This window comes from Protopterus annectens, chromosome 16.part0 (assembly GCF_019279795.1).
Source record: "Protopterus annectens isolate FY-2018-M chromosome 16.part0, PAN1.0, whole genome shotgun sequence".
NCBI lineage: Eukaryota > Metazoa > Chordata > Ceratodontiformes > Protopteridae > Protopterus > Protopterus annectens.
Window position 1 is genome coordinate 714,607,099 of NC_056750.1, and position 19,412 is coordinate 714,626,510.

At 45.6% G+C, this 19,412-nt stretch overlaps 1 protein-coding gene across 2 annotated transcripts in view; it reads right to left on the minus strand.

Moving 5' to 3' along the window:
- LOC122790475 (zinc finger protein 521-like) overlaps positions 1-19,412 on the minus strand; it is a 3,214,752-nt gene that overhangs the window by 1,791,479 nt on the left and 1,403,861 nt on the right. For both annotated transcript variants that reach the window (XM_044058016.1, XM_044058015.1), the window contains exons 13-14: positions 17,269-17,349; positions 16,797-16,880 (exon numbers count right to left, since the gene is read on the minus strand). In XM_044058016.1, the coding sequence (XP_043913951.1) occupies positions 16,797-16,880; positions 17,269-17,349 (165 nt within the window). The remainder of the gene's footprint in view (positions 1-16,796; positions 16,881-17,268; positions 17,350-19,412) is intronic.

A 19,412-nucleotide genomic window follows, 5' to 3' on the forward strand; every position in this document is an offset into this window, starting at 1 on the left:
TTGCCTGCATAGAGGATAAGAATGTGTTCCCCCTTGTTTGTTGATGTACCACATGACAGTTGTGTTGTCTGTTAGAATCAACACCTGCCCTGGAAGAAGTAAATCCTTGAAAGCCAGTAATGCAAACTGGACTGCTAACATCTCCTTCATGTTGATATGTAGATGCTGCAGTCTGGCAGGCCACTTGTCTTGTATCCACTTTCCATTCAGATGAGCTCCCCAAGCTGTGTCTGAGGCATCTGTCGTTAGAATCTGACTCGCCTCTGGCCGGGTCACAGAGAGTCCCTTGTTTAGGTGACATTCCTGAGCCCACCACAAAAATTCCTTTTGAATGCAAGGTATTATTTGAATGACAGTGTCCAAATCCTGGCAGTGCTGTGTCCATACATTTTTGAGATACCATTGTAGCTTCCTCATATGCAGTTTGGCATTGGGAAGTACCAGAATACAAGATGCCATGAACCCTAAGGCTTGAAGGACTGTCCTTGCAGTCAGCCCGGACTGATGAGATAGTTGATGGAAGTAAAGAGAAAGATTATTTTGTTTGTCCGGGGTTAAAAAGGCAATCTGGGATGCTGTATTCAGTCTCACGCCCAGAAAGCACATGTCTTGAGAGGGTACTAGACTGGACTTTATTTCATTCACAGAATACCCTAGGCATCTTAGCACTGCTATCACATATTCCAAATGCTGAAGAAGCACGTCCTTTCCTTGAGCCAGAAGCAGGCAGTCGTCCAAATAAGGATAGATTTGTATTCCTTTTAGCCTGAAGAAAGCTATCACTGGAGCCAGAACCTTTGTGAATACTCTGGGCAGTAGATAAGCCAAAGGGCAATGCAGAGAACTGATAATGAGAATTCCCAGCTCGAAAACGCAGATACTTCCTGCAAATTAGTCTGATAGGAACATGAAGGTAAGCTTCCTTGAAATCCAAAGTTACCATCCAGTGATCTTTGCCCAGCATAGGTAAAAGCTGTTGTAACGTCAACATTTTGAACTTGGGAATGTCCAGATAAGTGTTGAGGATAGACAGATCCAAAATTGGTCTCCACGTGTTCCCCTTTTTGGTACTAGGAACAGGCGAGAATAAAATCCTAGGCCCCTTTCTGGCACAGGAACCGGCTGAATGGCCCCTATTTGGAGCAACAGAGAAATTTGCCTGTGAGCCTCTTTCCTTTGTAGAGGAGGAATGTCTGGCATGCCTTTGAAAGGAGGCAAGGTATGGAAATAAAACCTGTAACCGTGGTGAATGATATCCAATACCCATCTGTCTTGGGTAATTAAACTCCAGTTTTCTTTGAAGAGTGCCAACCTTCCTCCCAAAGGTGCTGCCAGACGAGAAGATTCTGGCAGCTGAAAAGGCAGGTCATTGGGTCTGTTTACGAAAGGACTGACCCCTGCCCTCACCAGAAGACTGAGCAGGTGAACTCCCTGTTCTAGGCCTAAAAGAACCTTGAGCTCTGCCCCTACCATGTCTAGACCTACCCCTAGACTGGGAATCATAAGCAGGATATGTCCACCCCTTGGGTAGGCCAATTTCTACTAAACTTCGGAGGCTGAACCTGCAAAAAATCTTTAACAGTCTGCATAGACTTAGCCTTGTCTTCCATTTTCTTTAGAACTGCTTCCACAGGCGAACCAAACAACACATCAGATTGTAAAGGAGCATCTAAAATCCTTGTCTTCACATGCTCAGCTAAATTCTGATCCCTCAGCCAGGCGTGCCTGCGAAGAACCGAACCAGTGGCAGCCACCCTCGAAGAGGCCTGCACAGCATCAAAACCACATTGCAAAGAATGCTTACCCACCTGTTCAGAAACATGAACTAAATCCTGCAACTCTTTACACTCAATACCTTCCGCCAAAGCATCTACCTTAGACTTTAATTGTGAAAGGAGATAATTTTGATATTTCAACATGTGAAACTGGCAATTCAAAGCTCTCATGGCCAAAGTGGAAGAAGTATACACTTTCTTTCCCCATCTATCCAAAGCCCTTACCTCTTTATCCGGAGGAACAGGATTTTTAACAACAGAAGCCTTAACACCTTTAGGCCCCTGTGAAACAGTTTCTGGGTCTGCCCTAGGACTCTTAAAAGATACTTATGAGCTTCAGGCACCCTATAATATCTATCCGGTTTAACTGGAGCAGGAGGCAAAGAATCAGGGTTCAGAGAAGCCTCTGCAAAAACATCCTCCACCACATCTAGAACAGGAGGTATAGCTAAAGGCCTATGCTGGGGTAGAAACAAAAATTCCCTAAGCCTTTTCCTGGAATCAGAGAAATCCTGACCTTCCCATTTAAAATGCTCCCTCATGGAATGAAGAGTCTCTGAAAATGAAAAATCCTCAGGAGGAGAAGCAGAAGGAGTAGAATCATCCACATCAGAATCAGAGTAAGGGGAATACTCCTGCAAGTCTTCAGCCGAAGACTCAGAAGCATCCGAACACTGCTCAAAACTCCCAAGCTCAGGTTCCACCCTAGGCCTCTTATCAGGAGGGGGCATAGAACCTCTAATCATTGTAATCAAATCTTCTGCCATTTTAAGCATATGCTTCTTAGGTACAGACCCTGAAGAACTAGGAGTAACACCTGAAACAAAACCTGGCCTGCCCCTGGGAGAAGCCTTGGAAACAGCAGGGGAGGGCCTAACCACCTTAGGAAGGGAGGGAAGAACAGCTACCTGAGAAGCCCCTTCCGCCTGGCCTACCTCCTGAGAGGTCACATCTTGTAGTAATAAAGTCTCTCCCTGGGATTCCAAAGAAATTTCTGGCTGAACCTCTGGCTCCACCGAGCCCTCTAAAGAACCGGCGTCCGATGGACGGTTCTTCCAGCCTAGGCTTTGCTGTTTTGTCCTTGCGCTTTTTGGAAGCGGCGCCGGAGCATCCGACAGCATTTTATAATTACACCACTTCCCAAAACTAACCTGGCACAATCTAATCTTCTCTTTATCGTGCGTGTTAAATCTAGCACAAGAGCGACAGCCAACAACGTCGTGCTCAGGCCCTAAGCAAGGTATACACAAGGTATGGTAATCCCTATGAGGTATCTGTTTCCCACAAGAAATACAGTTATTCACTTTTTCTGACATCCGGTAAAATACTGAGGCAAGAAAAACCAAAATATTCCCCAACGGGGTACTTAGCCAACTTGGATTCGGTCTGAAACTCCGACTTCGGAAAATCTCAGAACGCCAACCTGCACTTGCAAAACTGCTTCTGCATCGGACCATGCGGCAAAAAAGACTGAGGATATGACGTCGGTCATGCGCATTTGTACCCTGACGTCCTGACGTCAGACTAATGCGCCCTGACCGACGTCAGCCTTATACTTTGGTATTCGGGCCGACTGGGACAGCGGACTACCCAAGTGTTAGGACTGCAGCAATGTGGGATGAAGAACATCGTTTCCACTTACTCAAATAAACCTTCCGAGTGGAAGATTTATGGGAAGCTATCAAAATATCTCGGACAGAGTGAGATATTTGAGGAAGCCTGGCTAAGGTTGGAATTGGAGGAACCAAGCAGTGAGGTTCAGAGAGGGAAGGGAGCGATGAAACTGACCCGACTGATGGGTCAAAAGATCTGGAACTAGGTCCAGATGCCAAGGTCGCTCCAACAGAAAATGACGTAGAAAGGGGAACCAAACCTGTCGAGGCCAGTAAGGAGCAATGATGATCAACGAGGCCTTCTGAGCGATAGCTTTCTGTATCACTTGAGAGATTAGTGGGAAGGGAGGAAATGCATACAGAAGTCCCCGGAGCCAAACTTGGACCAGAGCGTCTCTGCTGGGCTGGCCTGGTAAAGGGAATAGGGTGAAATAATCTCTGCACTTGCTGTTTTGGGGAGTAGCAAAAAGGTCGCAGCAAGGCTGACCCCACTTGAGAAAAATTTCTCTCACAACAGAGTCTTTCAGAGACCACTCGTGAGGCATGAGGATAGCTCTGCTCAATTTGTCCAATTTGATTGGACTTCCGGGATGTGCGTTGCTATCAGAAACCGCTGGGAAGAAATCGCCCATTGCCACAGTCTGAGTGCTTCTCGACACAGGGGGTAGGACCTGGTTCCGCCTTGTTTGTTGATATACCACACTACAGACATATTGTCCGTCTGGATTGCTATCGTTCCCAAGGGAAGAGAGTCTTGAAGGGCTTGCAACGCTAAAAGCACTGCTCTCATCTCTAGAACATTTATGTGCAAGTGGCATTAGCCTGGTTGCCATGTGCCCTGGACAGTTCTGCCCTGATAATGCCCCCACCTGATCAGGGAGGCGTCCGTTGTCAGAGTAGCAACGGAGGAAGGGACAAAGGGTCTTCCCAATAAGAGCTGAGGGAAGACATCCACCACAGAAGATGATTCCTGCATGTCTGCGTAATCATAATGGTGTGAGACATCGGAAGTTGCTGGTATGACCATTGCGTGAAGAGCATCCATTGAAGGATTCTCATGTGGAATCTGGCTAATGGAAGCAGAGGTATGGCAGCCGCCATAATCCCCAACACTTTCAGAACTAACCTGGCTTTGATTCTGTTGCTGCTGAAGAGGAGCGAGACCAGTTTGTGTATGTCTGTTACTCTCTGATCTGTTAGTCTCGCAGACATGTTGACTGTGTCTAGATTTAGCCTATGAAGGTAATAGCGACAAGGCGACAAAACAGACTTTTCGCAATTTATTGAAATGCCTAAATTTTGACAAATGCAAAGGTGTAGTCCCTGGCCATTAGAAGAAGATGCTTGGTGGGAGCTGTGAGGAGCCAGTCGTCCAAATATGGAAACACCTGGAATCCTTGGCGTCTCAGGTGAGAAGCTACCACTGCCATGCATTTGGTAAACACCGGGGGCAGTGGTGAGACCAAAGGGCAGGGCCCTGAATTGAAAATGACTGGTTCCCAGCCTGAAGCGGAGGAATCTTCTGGGCGTCTGTTCATTTTATGTGATAGTACGCATCCTGAAGGTCTATAGAGCACATCCAGTTTCCTTTCCCAAAGGGAAGGATGGACTGCAGCGTGACCATCAAATCTTGTTTTCTTGACTGACTTGTTCAAGATACTGAGATCCAAAATTGGTCTCCAGTCCCCTGTTTTCTTTGGAACTAAAAGAACCTGGAGTAGATTCCGGATCCTTGCTGGTCTGCTGGAACTGGCTGAATTGCTCTTTTGCAAGCAGCTTTGAAATTTCCAAAGCTGCAAGATCCCTTTGAGCGGTGGAACATCTGGAAGGGATTTTTGACTGGTTTGGAATGCGAGCGAAGGGAATGGAATAGCCGGAAATGATGGACTGTACCCATTTGTCTTGAGTTAGGGATAGCCAGGCTTCTGGGTACAGTGACAATCTTCCCCCGACTGCCTCCGAAGGTGGGCAGTCGGGCAACACCTCAGGGATGCTGAAAGGGCTTATCAGAGAAGGCTTCTCGCCTGCCCTGGTTCTCGGACCCCCTGCCTCTAGGGCGGCGTCTACCATTGTTGTTCCCCTCTGCCTCTGGCGGGGAACCGACTCTGTGCGTCAGGCGAAGTCCCTTGAGATTGTTTGCAGAACCACATTTTCCCACTTTTCTGGCCTTTGGGGTAAGGCCTAGAAGGAGTAGAAAACGGACTCCGGCGGCAGAAAGAGTCTTGCCATCCATCTCGCACCTAGTCAAGGTTTCTTTCACTTGAGGACCAAAAGAGATGATCCATCGAGCGGGAATTAGTGAAAGATGTTTTAAAGGGGTCCATAAAGTTGCATAGCCGCATCCAGGCATGCCTGCGTAAGGCTACACCTGTCCCTGCGGCCCTGCTCGCTCCATCAGCCGCATACGAAAGGAGGCGCATGGAGGAGTTAGCTATGGAGTTCAGGGTAGCCAGCTGAGTGTTCATCTTGTCTTGAAAACCCGCAGCTGTAGGATCCTTCAACATGTCACTCGCTTCTTTGATCAAGTCTCTTTGAAGACGAGTAAAATGGCATAGGTAGTTCAGCGAACGCATTGCAAAGGTCGCTGACGAGAACATCCGCTTCCCGTACCTGTCCATAGACCTAGATTCCTTGTTAGCTAGATGGACAGGCACTGAAGGATCAGCTAGTTCCTTCTTAGTGGCAGCAGCAACCACCATAGCATCCACAGAAACTCCTTTTGTCAGAAATTGTTTATCTGCTGGTGCTGATAAATTTTGAGGGTCTCCTGGGAGTGGGGTCCACTGAATCAGGAGCCGTCCATGCCTTTTGCTACCACCTGCATGAGGGGTCAAGGGGAGACACCCAGGAGGTGGAAGGGCGAGAGCCAAACGCCTCAAGGTACACAGATTCATCCTCCGAAGGGTTGAGGGCTGGCCAATTTCCCCTCTGCTTGAGGATTTCTAGAATGTCTGCAAATGAGACATCTTCAGAAGGGGAGCGGGGAACCCTCGGAATCCTCTAAATCTGTGTCAGAGGTGACGGACTCAGGTGAGTCTATGTGTTTCCTCTTACACTTTCCGAGGGGGCTCTTCTGCCAAATCAGGAGAGGCCTCGGAAGAGGATGAGATCCCACAGGGATTCCTGAGGAGCTGGCTCTCTGCGGTCTGGGATGAGGGAGTGAGTCGACTTGACCTGAGGCACCGAAGAGGGAGGGGAGGACGGAGCCGACTGTGGAGTTGAACCAGGTTCCAACACACTCCGCATGACCTCGAACGCACCCTGTCAGGCAGAGCTAGAGGTCCCCGCTCCGAAAAGCTAAGAACCTCCCTCGGCACCGACAGTGATGGCTCGAGGCCGATGTCGAGCCAAACTCACCAGCGCCCAAGCTCCGAGAGGAGAGCGGGGTTGGACAAGGGTCCGATGCCACTCACCCCTCGGAGCCGACGAGGGAAGTCCGGCGCCGAGATTCTTCTAAGGAAGAAATCGGAGCCGACGATGGAGCCGAAGACATCTGTATCGGCTCCGACGCTACCACAGTCTCGGTTCCGAAACACCCCGGCTCCGAGCTCAAAGGAGTCGGAGGAGGAACATAATGAGGGACAGGGTCAGGCATCGACTGATGAGTCGGGCTCCGAAGCATTTGGGCCAGTGCCTCGGACTTGAGACGTCGACTCACTACCCTCTGAAGGTCATGGTCCGACAGCCTCGATGACCTAGAGGAGTGAGATCTATGGCTCCGTTCAGACAGCAGAGGAGATGCTGGAGCCGAATGAACGGAGCCAAGGGACGGTGACCTGGACCTCTTTCTAGATGTCGGTTCCGAAGGTCTGGTCGGAACCGACACAGGAATTTCCAATACCTCAGCTCCAGCCGGAGCCGAGGAAACCACAGAAACTGTAGACTGAGACTCATCGGCTCCAGCCGGAGCCGATGCAGACGGAGGTTTCTTAGCCTTAGGTCTCGGCTCAGTAGCTGGAGCCGAGGACCTAGAAGCCTTGGAGGGCTTTCCCGAAGGGACAGTAAGGGAACCCTCAGGCTTGAGTAAACCTCTCAAAATCAGTTTGTTTTTTCTTTCCTGCAGGACCCTGGGGCTGAAGCAGTGGCATACAGCACAGGAATCCTGCAGGTGCAAAGGTCCCAGGCAGTAGACACAAGAAGTGTGACCGTCTGTCAGAGACATTTTCTGACAGCACGAGTCACACTTCTTGAAGCCTGAGACCTTTGAGTCTTTAGACATTTTAGAAGGAAGTGTAATCACACACACAGTCAAACACACTGATTACACCCTATCCAATTTTAAACTCAAAAAATAAAACAAACTACCAAAGTTTTAAATTCTGAGAAAAAAACACACACACACCACTAGGGGATGGAAAAAGGCCCAAAGGCCCGAGGGAAGAACTTATAAGTTCTTGTGGAAAAAAGGGGATTATAGAGAGAAAAGGAGAGAAAATCCACTAAACTAAGGGAAACAACTGTTAAAATTAAAACTAAAGGGGTTTAAGTATACTAAATTTTACTCTAAAGTTACTCACCAAGAAGCCGGTAGAAACCAAACACCTCGATCGCTGTAGCGGCAAACGAGATCTGAGGTAACTCACGCCTAGCATTGTGGGATATAAGGGGAGCCTCGAGCCGGTGGAACCAACTCTCGAGCTTTTAGAGTGGCCGAGTCGGAGCCGAGGTCGGCTCCGAACCCATCCAGCAAGAATGAAGGCGAGATAGACAACTTAACATCTCTTGTTCGGCATTTATTTTTCTGAAGTGCAGGCAAACATAGGGGGATTGTGGCTGACAAAATTTGCAGATGACTGCAAACTGGGTACCATAACTGACACTCCATCAGACACAGACATCCTCCAGAGAGGTCTCATAGAAATGGATAACTGGTGCCAGAGCCATGGCCTTAAGCTAAATGCCAAAAAATGTATAGTCATACCCTTTGGGAAAAACACATAGGTGGTAATCCATTAAACACGGAAGAAGTTATCAGGGACCTGGGGACCCAAGTTGACAGTAACCTCTCTTTTGACACTCACATTGCCAAAGTGGTTAGGAAGACCTTCTACATTGCCCACCTGATCATGAAGGGATTCACATCCAAATCAGGAGAGGTCATTGTACCCCTGTACTCTTCACTTATCAGACCAATGATTGAGTACAATGCCCCATTCGGAATGTACCTTACCCGACACCTGCAGCAGTTGGAAAGACCCAAAAGTTCCTCACCAAAAGGATAAAGGGGCTCAAACATATGTCATATGCTGCCCGACTGAAGAAACTCCAGCTCTATTCAGTCGCATACCGTCTGCTCAGAGGTGATCTGTGCCTGACATACAAGGCCATGTCCAACCCGGAATTAATGGACATGCTCCACCTCAAAAAATCCAAATCCACCACAGCCACGAGAGCAAGAGACTTAAACCTCAACACGGATATAAATATGACGTGCTGGAGGGACAGATTCATCACCCAGAGACTCCCTACACTATGGAACAGAATCCCAGTCCATGTGAGGCAGAGCCCCTCACTGACTCTGTTCAAGAGAAATCTTGACGAGTGGATGGGAGATCGTAGGTTTACCCTGGGAATCATCTCTGTGTCACTGCTGGACAGAGGCACAGCAAACTAATGGGTATAGTATTCTCATCCTAAGGGGTGGTGAAAGCCACACACACTCTGGCTAGGCTTATAAATGCTCTAGGGCAGATAGCCTAGTATGAACCTATGAACCTATAAAGCTGGACAATCCAAGGTTAGCTGAGAGCCCTACAAACTCATTTGTTACAGCCGGGAATTCTAGTCAGTCCACTGCTTCCCAGCAAGAGCTGGGCAGGTAAGGAGTGGGCACCTTGTTGGTCCTGACAGGCAGACTACCCTCACTCCACAGAACACTCCACCCACTTTGTTAGGTCTTCTGAGAACCACTCTGCTGCTTACTCTCAGTGGGAAGCATGCTGAGTTCTCCAAAGCTTACAAGTAAAAATGCACTCAGCAAGGAATCAGGAGCTCAAACTCCACTGGGTGTAAAATCTAGGACTTCCATTAGCTGTCACCTATGTAGCGAGTCAAAACTGCCTCCTTCCACTTAGGAAGTGGAAGGAGGCAGTAGACACTCAAGCTTGTCCTCCCTGGTTAGCCTTAATTGGTACCATAGCTGCTAATCAAACTTTGGTCACCCATGCCTTAGTCATGGTGTCATCAGTCAATTATGGTACCAGAATTTGACAAAATACTCAAAGGCAGTGAGGACTGACAATGCTCTACCTTTTAATAACTACCAGTTTAAGAAATTCTGGGAGTACCAAAGTATAAACCATAAAAATGTCATTGGTTACAACACAGAAGATTCATGGAACACTTCATTTACATACATTAGCAAAGCCTTAAGGTCTGGTAGGTTGCCAGACAGTACAGCTGTGTACACTTAACATGAACTTAGATGTTTGAGTACATTCACTGTTGCAGTCATCACCTGTGGGTTACTCCTGGTGTGGTAGCCCTCGGTCAGCCCAAACACCACAGTTAATGTTTATGTGAGCCAGCTGCCTTCACCTGTAGTCTGATGTCAAGTCGTGGGTGCTATAAAGCAAGGCAGCCAATGTCATTACATCAGTTTTTCTTGCCCTAACCTATCAGAAGCACAAGGGAAAAGAGAAGTGGTTCTGGTGGCTAAAAGCCACCTTGGGAAGCTTGTGTCCCCCCTAGGGGAAGATGTTAAATGGGGGATGGAGGGAGGGAAACCAAGACTGCAACAGTGAATACACTTGAACATCTACATTTATTGTAAATGTACACAACTTACATTTATTGTAAGGGTACACAAATGTACTATGTTCTTCATGTTTCACTGTTGCAGTCATCACCTGTGGGAGGATTCCCAAAGCTGAGGAAAAGGGTGGAAGGATAGCTTGAGTCCTAGGTATGGGTCATGAGGCCCTGCAGAATTGCAGAGGCAAACCCTGCCCTAGATTAGAAAAGAGAGGTAGGTGGGTAATGCTTTGTAAAGGTATGGACAGAGGTTCAGGTGGCTGCTTTCAAGATGTCCCTAGTAGGTACTCCTCTGAGGAAGGCAGTGGAAGTGGAGGTTGCCTTAGTGAAGTGGGTACGGATAGATTTAGGGATGGGTTTCCCATGCAGTCTGTAGCAAAAATTGATACAATGTGAAATCCATTTGGAAACAGATTGTTTGGAGACGGGCTTCTCCTCTACCCCTGGGGCAAAGCTTACAAGAAGCTGGTCTGTTTTCCTGAATGGCTTAAAATGGTCCAGATAGTATCTGAATTGTCTGTGCACATTTAGTGAGTGTAGAATTCCTTCTCCCATGTTTTGAGGGTTGGGAAAAAAGGTGGGAAGGTATATGGCCTGGTTAAGGGTCACATCAGATACCACCTTGGGCATAAAGGAGGGTTTAGTCCTCAGGGAGACTGTCTGCATGGAAAATTATGACGGGCTCGACAGCCATGAGAGCTTGAAGTTCCGCGACACTTTTGGCTGAGGTGATAGTAGGAAGACAGTGTTCCAAGAGAGGTATTTCAATTCTGCTGAAGTGGCAGGTTCGAAAGGAGGTAAGGTTAGTTTTTCCAACACATAATTAAGGTCCCAGAGTGGCATCAGAGGCCTTCTGGGAAGCCTGATATTAGAAGCCCCTCTGATAAATTGCTTAATCAAAGGATGAGAGAAGAGGGGTGGGTCTGAATCATAATGGGCAGAGATGGCCGAGGCATGGATTTTAATAGAGGAGAAAGAGAGGCCACTACTAAGCAGCTCTGCTAGGTAATCCAGGATGAGAGGGATGGAAGGCTGGGAAATACTGCCCACTTTTGATTGTTTCCAGGAGCAAAACCCTTTCCATTTTCCTGCATATGATTTTCTTGTGCTGAGCCTGCTGGCCTCTGTGATCATGTCCAGGACTTGTTTGCTTAACAGGGACTCCTTGTTCGTTTTTAGTGTATAAGCTATGCTGAAAGTTTGAGAGTCTGTAGGTCAGGGCGAAGTACCTTCCCACTCTCCTAGGTCAAGAAGTCTGACATCAGGGGAAGCAACTTTGGGGGCTGTAAGATCAGACTGCGTACTAAGGGGTACCAATGCTGTCTGGGCCAATCTGGATGGCCTTTGGTCTCTCCTCTCTTATTTTTATTATTACCTTGGGAATAAGGGGCAGAGGAGGGTATGCATACACAAAGAGAGAGCTCTAAGGGAAGATCAATGCATCCACCTTCCATGCTAGGAGGTGATATTCCCCTGGTACAGAACCTGTGCAGCTGGTGGTTGAGGTGCAAGGCAAAAGCTTCACTTATGGGGTAACCCACTCCTGCGTGATTTGCAGAAAGATTCCTTTATGGAGCTGCCATTCATGGGTGTCCAGTAAGTTTCTGCTTAGGTGGTCCACCAGTGTGTTGTTGATCCCTGGTAAGTATTGGGCAATTCGGTGTAGCCCCATGGAGGTGGCTGTAAGCCAGAGACTCATGGCTAATATACACAAGGGTAAGATTGGGTGCCCCTGCTTGTTGATAGACCACATTACAGTGGTGCTGTTTTTATTAGGTGGACCCCTGGCCTGAGATAGGGTTGGAAGGAAGTCGCAGCCTTTTGCACTGCCATCATTTCTTTCTGGTTGATGTGCTAGTGAAGTTGCTGGGCATTGCAAAGGCCTTGAGTACACCTGCTTGCTAGGTGAGCACCCCAAGCAATGTCTGAGGCGTCGGTGGTGATGGTCTGGCCGGAAGGGCTGAGGATGAAGGGAAGACCCTTGTTCATGGCACAGGCCTCTGCCCACCAAAGAAATTCGGCCCTTACACAAGGTATCAGAGGGAGAATGGTCTCTAGGGACACAGTGCTAACACCAACGTTTTTTTTAAGTACCAATGAAGTTTTCTCATGTGAAGCCTGGCGAGATAGATAAGAAGGATGCAAGATGCCATGTATCCCAGGGTTTGCAGGAACTTCCACGCAGTGAGGTGACTTCTGGAAGCCAGCTGGGTAAAGCAGGGAGGCAGGAAGCTCTACATTTCTGGGGACAGGAAGGCCACTTAGGTTGGTGTGTCTAGCACAGCTCCCAGGAAAACAATTTTTCTGGTGGGGTTTTGCTTTGATTTTTTCTCGTAGATGGTGAACCCTAAGGAAGCTATGAGTGATTTGACAAAGAGAAGGTCCTGGGGCAACTTTTCTCTGCACTCTGCCTGAATAAGGCAGTTGTTCAAGTAAGGGTAAATCTGTATATTTCTCTGTCTGCAGAATGCTATAGCTGGGGCAAGCATTTGATGAATACTCTGGGAGCAGCAAATAAGCTAAAGGGCAGTGCACAGGACTGCAAGTGTTGATAGCCTGCTCTGAAGTGCAGGAATTTTCTGCACGATTCCCTGATGGGGATGTGGACATAGGCATATTTTAGATCTAAGGTCACAAGCCAGGCATTTTGTGTGAGCACAGGCAAGAGCTGCTGCAAGGTTAGCATTTTGAATCTGGGGACCACCAAGGTGGTGTTCAGTTTGGATAGATCCAGCATGGAGCACCAAGTGCCCCCTTTTCTGGGAACAAGGAATAGTCTGGAGTAAAAATTTTTTCCTGTTTGATCTGGAGGGACAGGTTCTACTGTCTACTGTCCCCTGGGATATTAGAGTTTAGACCTGTTTCAATGCCTCTGCCCACTGTTTTGGGGAGGGGGTCTGGGTATCCTCTTGGAATACGGAGTTTGCTGAAGGAGAATGTGTATCTCTGAGAAATTATTTTTAAGACCCATTGGTCCTTGGTTATAGAGACTCAACTGTCCTTAAAGAGGGTGAGCCTTCCTCCTAGTTTTTGAAGAGTGAAAGGAGGGCGTGGGGGAGGGAGAGTCATTGTGAGTACTTGCCATAGAAGCTTGGCTTAGAACTCCCTTAGAGACTTAAGTGGTCCACTATTTGCATCTTTACTGGACCTGGGATAGGGGCCTGGATGGCCTGTCCATGTGGGGCTTACCTTGGCCGCCTCTGCTAGGTGCAGGGAAGGCCCAGTGCTTACAGCGAAAGTTCCTGCTGAATCTGGGAGGTTGAACTTGAAAGAAATCTTTTATTGTTTGCACAGATTTTGTTATGTCTTCCATCTTTTTAAGCACCTCTTCTGCTTTTTCCCCAAACAGGCGTTCCTTTATCTAGGGGTGCATCAATAAGTTTAGACTTGACATGATCAGAGAGGTTTGTTCCTTCAGCCATGCATGTCTCCTAATAAGAGATCCTGTCACTGCTGCCCTGCTACAGGCTTCTTGGGCATCATATTCACATTGTAATGAGTGTTTGGCCACTTGACAAACAGATTACAGTAATTCTGCCAGCTCTTTTGAGTTGGCAACGTCAAGGGAGATAGCAGTTTTGTTTTAATTGTTCCAAAGTGTGTTGTTATTTTAACATATGGAACTGACAATCGAGTACTCTGACAGCTAAAGTTGCAGAGGTGTATACTTTCTTACCCTATCTGTCCAGAGCTCTGGAGTCTTTGTCAGAAGGAAGAGGATTCTTGGCAGAACTAGTCTTAGCTCCTTTGGGTCCCTGTGTAATGACCTCAGGGTCTGCAGCAGGATTCCTGTACAGGAATTTGTAAGAATCCAGTACTTAGTTAGAGCAGGAAGCAGGGCATCAGGGGCTAAGATGGATTCATGGAAAACATCATCCACCACTTCCAAAATTGGTGGGAAGGCCAGGGGTCTGTGCTGAGGCAGGTCCAGAAACTCTTTAAGTTGTTTCTTTGACTGTGGTAAGTCTTGAGATTCCAAATGAAAATGTTCACTGAGGGAGTGAAGGGTTTCCCCAAAGGAGAGGTCCTCTGGAGGGGAGGCAGACGGGATGGATTCCTCTGCATCTGAATCCTCATAGACAGTTAAAGGATGTTGTTCCTCTTCAAAAGCAGAAAAATCAGATTCCTCAGACTCTTGGTCTGACAATTTCTGGAGAAAGATGCCTTTCGCTTTTTGGAGTGGGTGCCTGAATACCTTGGATAAGGCAGATGAGAAACTCCGCCATTTTAAGCATTTCAGCTTGGGGTGGGGGAGCAGTAGCAAGATGGTGGCTAGAAGCAGATTTCCTAGGAGTGGCCTGGCTTCTAGGCCTTAGAGAATCCATCAGTCTCTGAGAAGCAGTAGTCAGATGCGAAGACGTTGTTTTTTTGTCTAGAATTGGTAGTGTGAAAGACCTTCTTGGAAGCCGGTGCCTGTGTCGTAGCTCCGGAACCCAACCGAGGCAGAGACAGCCAAAGGCTCGGAAGAAGAAGTGGATTTCTGCGGCATACCAGACTCAAAGGGTCTCGGCAGAGGCCTGCATAGAAAGCAAATCGGGCATCAGGGGCTGCGAAACTGCCTCACTGAATTCCGGAGAACTGACAACTTGCATAGTGGTAGTGTCGTCGGAAGGCTTAGCCTTGTGTGTCCTGGTCTCTATCTTTAGCTCTACGTTTTTTCGGAATGTCAACAGATTGTTGGCTGATGGATGCTATATCGGAATTTGAAGACGAAACACAAAAATAATGGTCTACAAATAGAGCTTTACGGCAAATGGTTCTCATATTAAACAGGGCACAGAACCGGCAATGAGGGACGTTGTGGTCTGGGCCTAAACAAGTGATGCAGCATGAATGAACGTCTCGGTGTGGGATCAGCTTTCCACAGGCGAGACAATTAACTTTTTCGAACATCAGCTGGAGCAAGAAAAAAAAAAAAAAAAAAAAAGAGAGTCCCCAAAGGGGTACTTAGCTTTAGACGGTTTCTGCTGAAATTCAACTTCTGGTAGCGACCGACCGGCTTTCATGCAAACTGCTTCTGCTATGGGCTCCACAGCAAAAAAGACTGATGTAAGGACGTCGGCTGTCTTGCTTTATAGCACTGACGGCCTAATGTCAGACTACAAGTGATGGCAGCCGGCGACATCAGGGGCTAAGATGGATTCATGGAAAACATCATCCACCACTTCCAAAATTGGTGGGAAGGCCAGGGTCTGTGCTGAGGCAGGTCCAGAAACTCTTTAAGTTGTTTCTTTGACTGTGGTAAGTCTTGAGATTCCAAATGAAAATGTTCACTGAGGGAGTGAAGGGTTTCCCCAAAGGAGAGGTCCTCTGGAGGGGAGGCAGACGGGATGGATTCCTCTGCATCTGAATCCTCATAGACAGTTAAAGGATGTTGTTCCTCTTCAAAAGCAGAAAAATCAGATTCCTCAGACTCTTGGTCTGACAATTTCTGGAGAAAGATGCCTTTCGCTTTTTGGAGTGGGTGCCTGAATACCTTGGATAAGGCAGATGAGAAACTCCGCCATTTTAAGCATTTCAGCTTGGGGTGGGGGAGCAGTAGCAAGATGGTGGCTAGAAGCAGATTTCCTAGGAGTGGCCTGGCTTCTAGGCCTTAGAGAATCCATCAGTCTCTGAGAAGCAGTAGTCAGATGCGAAGACGTTGTTTTTTTGTCTAGAATTGGTAGTGTGAAAGACCTTCTTGGAAGCCGGTGCCTGTGTCGTAGCTCCGGAACCCAACCGAGGCAGAGACAGCCAAAGGCTCGGAAGAAGAAGTGGATTTCGCGGCATACCAGACTCAAAGGGTCTCGGCAGAGGCCTGCATAGAAAGCGAATCGGGCATCAGGGGCTGCGAAACTGCCTCACTGAATTCCGGAGAACTGACAACTTGCATAGTGGTAGTGTCGTCGGAAGGCTTAGCCTTGTGTGTCCTGGTCTCTATCTTTAGCTCTACGTTTTTTCGGAATGTCAACAGATTGTTGGCTGATGGATGCTATATCGGAATTTGAAGACGAAACACAAAAATAATGGTCTACAAATAGAGCTTTACGGCAAATGGTTCTCATATTAAACAGGGCACAGAACCGGCAATGAGGGACGTTGTGGTCTGGGCCTAAACAAGTGATGCAGCATGAATGAACGTCTCGGTGTGGGATCAGCTTTCCACAGGCGAGACAATTAACTTTTTCGAACATCAGCTGGAGCAAGAAAAAAAAAAAAAAAAAAAAAGAGAGTCCCCAAAGGGGTACTTAGCTTTAGACGGTTTCTGCTGAAATTCAACTTCTGGTAGCGACCGACCGGCTTTCATGCAAACTGCTTCTGCTATGGGCTCCACAGCAAAAAAGACTGATGTAAGGACGTCGGCTGTCTTGCTTTATAGCACTGACGGCCTAATGTCAGACTACAAGTGATGGCAGCCGGCGCACAAAAACACTGACTTTGGTATTTGGGCCGACCGAGTGCTACCACAGCAGGGATGACTGCAACAGTAAAACACAAAGAACATCTTTTGTTTAGGTTATCTCAAAATTGCTGAACAAACATTTAGGTTGTGTGAATATCAGTGTCTACAATCTTTATCCATTCAACTGCAAAGTAAAACACGTCTCATATGATCAGTAGAATTACCTTCCATAATAAAATCTATGGGTAAGATAATCAGTGGATTAATATTCACCTGTATCGTCATGTTTTCTTCTGTGTGTCCACAAGTTCCTCACATACTTGTATTTTTTTCCACACACATCACAAACTGTATTTTCTACAGGAGAAAAAATGCAAATCACATTAAATAGCATCTAGTAGGTAAAATTTTTTTTTTTTTTTTTTTTTTTTTTTTTTTTATATATAGAGATCATGCCTTTTTATTCAGAACCTTCAAATATCAATAAATGCAGCAAGTGAAATCCACTACTCCCTATACATTTTTGTGACACTTTTTGGTCCACTTTCCAGATTATTGTAGTGCTATCCTCACCAGCTAGACATATAAACAGAATGAATGAATGAATGAAGTAAAATTATTAGAATTACTTTCACAGACTAGGACAGACTCAATCTGACATATCTCAAAAACATTTTGGGCCTTGGGCCATAAAATGCTAAGACTACAGCATATGTACTGACTGTAGAAACTAGCAGAACCTTACCTGTGAGAGGATTTTCATTTCCATACTGATGGAAGCTATGAAGCGAAGTGCAGTAGTTTACTTTGGGGGTAGATGGAGTTTCTAGAAAACAACACAATTAAAACAAGTTATTCAATGTTAAAGGAATTTTTTTTAAGGACAACAATCTTGTAACTCTTGGGTACAATCAGGGGTATTACATTAATAATAAAACATAATAAGTTACAATATATGTAATCAATTAAATAGGGAACAGGTACCGCAACACAACATAGCAGGTTATCAACCTAATAAAAAAAAAAAAAGTAAAATACTGTCAGTACAAGTAAGCCAAGTAATGAAATAGTGAAATTTACCAGCAGTACATGTAGACAGTCAGATGACCTCATATGTTTCTCATAAGTCTGATAACGGTGTTCACACCAGAGAACCGTCTAAGAACACTGTCTCAAATAAAATCATCATTGTAAATGGCATCTACCACTGAAGAATCCAGATTATGTTTAAAGGAGGTAAAATTAGTGGATAATCTGATCTCAACTGGTACAACAGTCATTATCCTGAGAATACTTTGGGTGAGAAATCTACCTCCTAATGTAGTCCTTTATGTGGAAATTACAAAATTTAAATTGTCATGTCGATGACTTCCTGTGTTCTTAGCAGATGAAACATAATAAACAGCCAATAACATTTCATTGTGAATAAATTCTGTAAGGACATACTGCTTTGCTCTTCGTGCATCTATAATGAAAAGAGTAAAGTCTAAAAACTCGGCATCTATCACTGAACGGTAAATGCAGTACATTTGAAGTTCTCATTGTAAACGGTCTCTGAACAGCTTCTAATAGTTTCAGGTATTTCCTATTATAAATGTAAAACGTAATAAATATTTCTGAATGGGCCAAATGTAAATTTTATAAAGTTCATTTAAACTATTTTCATCTCTTTAAGGATAATATTTTGAACATTCTACCTACTAAAGAGAGGGAGCAATTTCTTATGCTATTAACATAGTGGGTAAATGAAAAGTCTGCAAAAAATAATAATTCCCAGATACTTAAAGTTGTTCTACGCAAGTTAACACCACTTAGCTGCAAGTCAAATGATGGTGCAGATCTATCAAAGTACATTACTTCACACTTATACTCAAATTCAAATTAACATCCTTTGAGAGATGTTCCCATTACTATTGATGACAAATCCAATTTTACAATCGGTGGTGTACTTAGCTTGCCAACATAACAATTCAAGGGACAAGATGACAACACTAGGTTAAACAAAAAATGGCCACAAGACTGAATCTTGGAGTACACCAGATTTTACTGCTGGTGTTCAGATTGATGACCTTTTATTTGGACACACTGTGAGCATTCTGATAACCATTTACTAATCCAGTAAATTAAAAATGGACTGAAACCATGGTTTTGTAGCAAGTATAATACAGACTTATGAAAAATGGAGACAAAAGCCCTTGCAAAGTATATGTAAATAAGACCAGCATTTAATTATAAATAGAGTGCCATGATTATTTGACCATAAAAATCTACTAGACTAGTTTAAGTAGATCTACCCAGGCTGAACCTATGCTGATGAAAGTCACAGATTCCCATTGTTGTTGTACTCATCCTGCAACAGCACCAACAAGGTTCTCTCAAAGCATTTAAACAGAATGGATAACAGACGAATGGGCCTGTAATTTACTAGATCCATACTGTCCCCTTTTTTGTTGGTAGATGTAATTACAGACTTTTGCCAAGCAGGTGCAACAAAACAGTTACACAATAAAGTATTGAATATTAAAGTTAGCACAGAAGTAATGGTCTCTTGAATACCATGTAACAAAACCGCAGGAATATAATCAGGACCCACTAATGCCTTCCTCCCATTTTTTTTTTTTTTAATGGAGTCCAAAGCAGGTTTAAAATTAACTGGACAACTGGTCTGCAAAACTGATTCAAGTTTAAAACTATCAACAATAGGCAAAGTATAACAATATAAATCAAAAATAGAAAGCTACAAAGTATGCCATAAAGGAAGATATATGACACCCCACTGTAAGTGGGGCGAGAAACTAAGTTCTGGCACTCTGAAAATTCAATCCAGTGCCAATTCTATAAAAAATGAATTCAGAAATTCGCTGTTAAGTCTTTAAAGCAACTTCATGG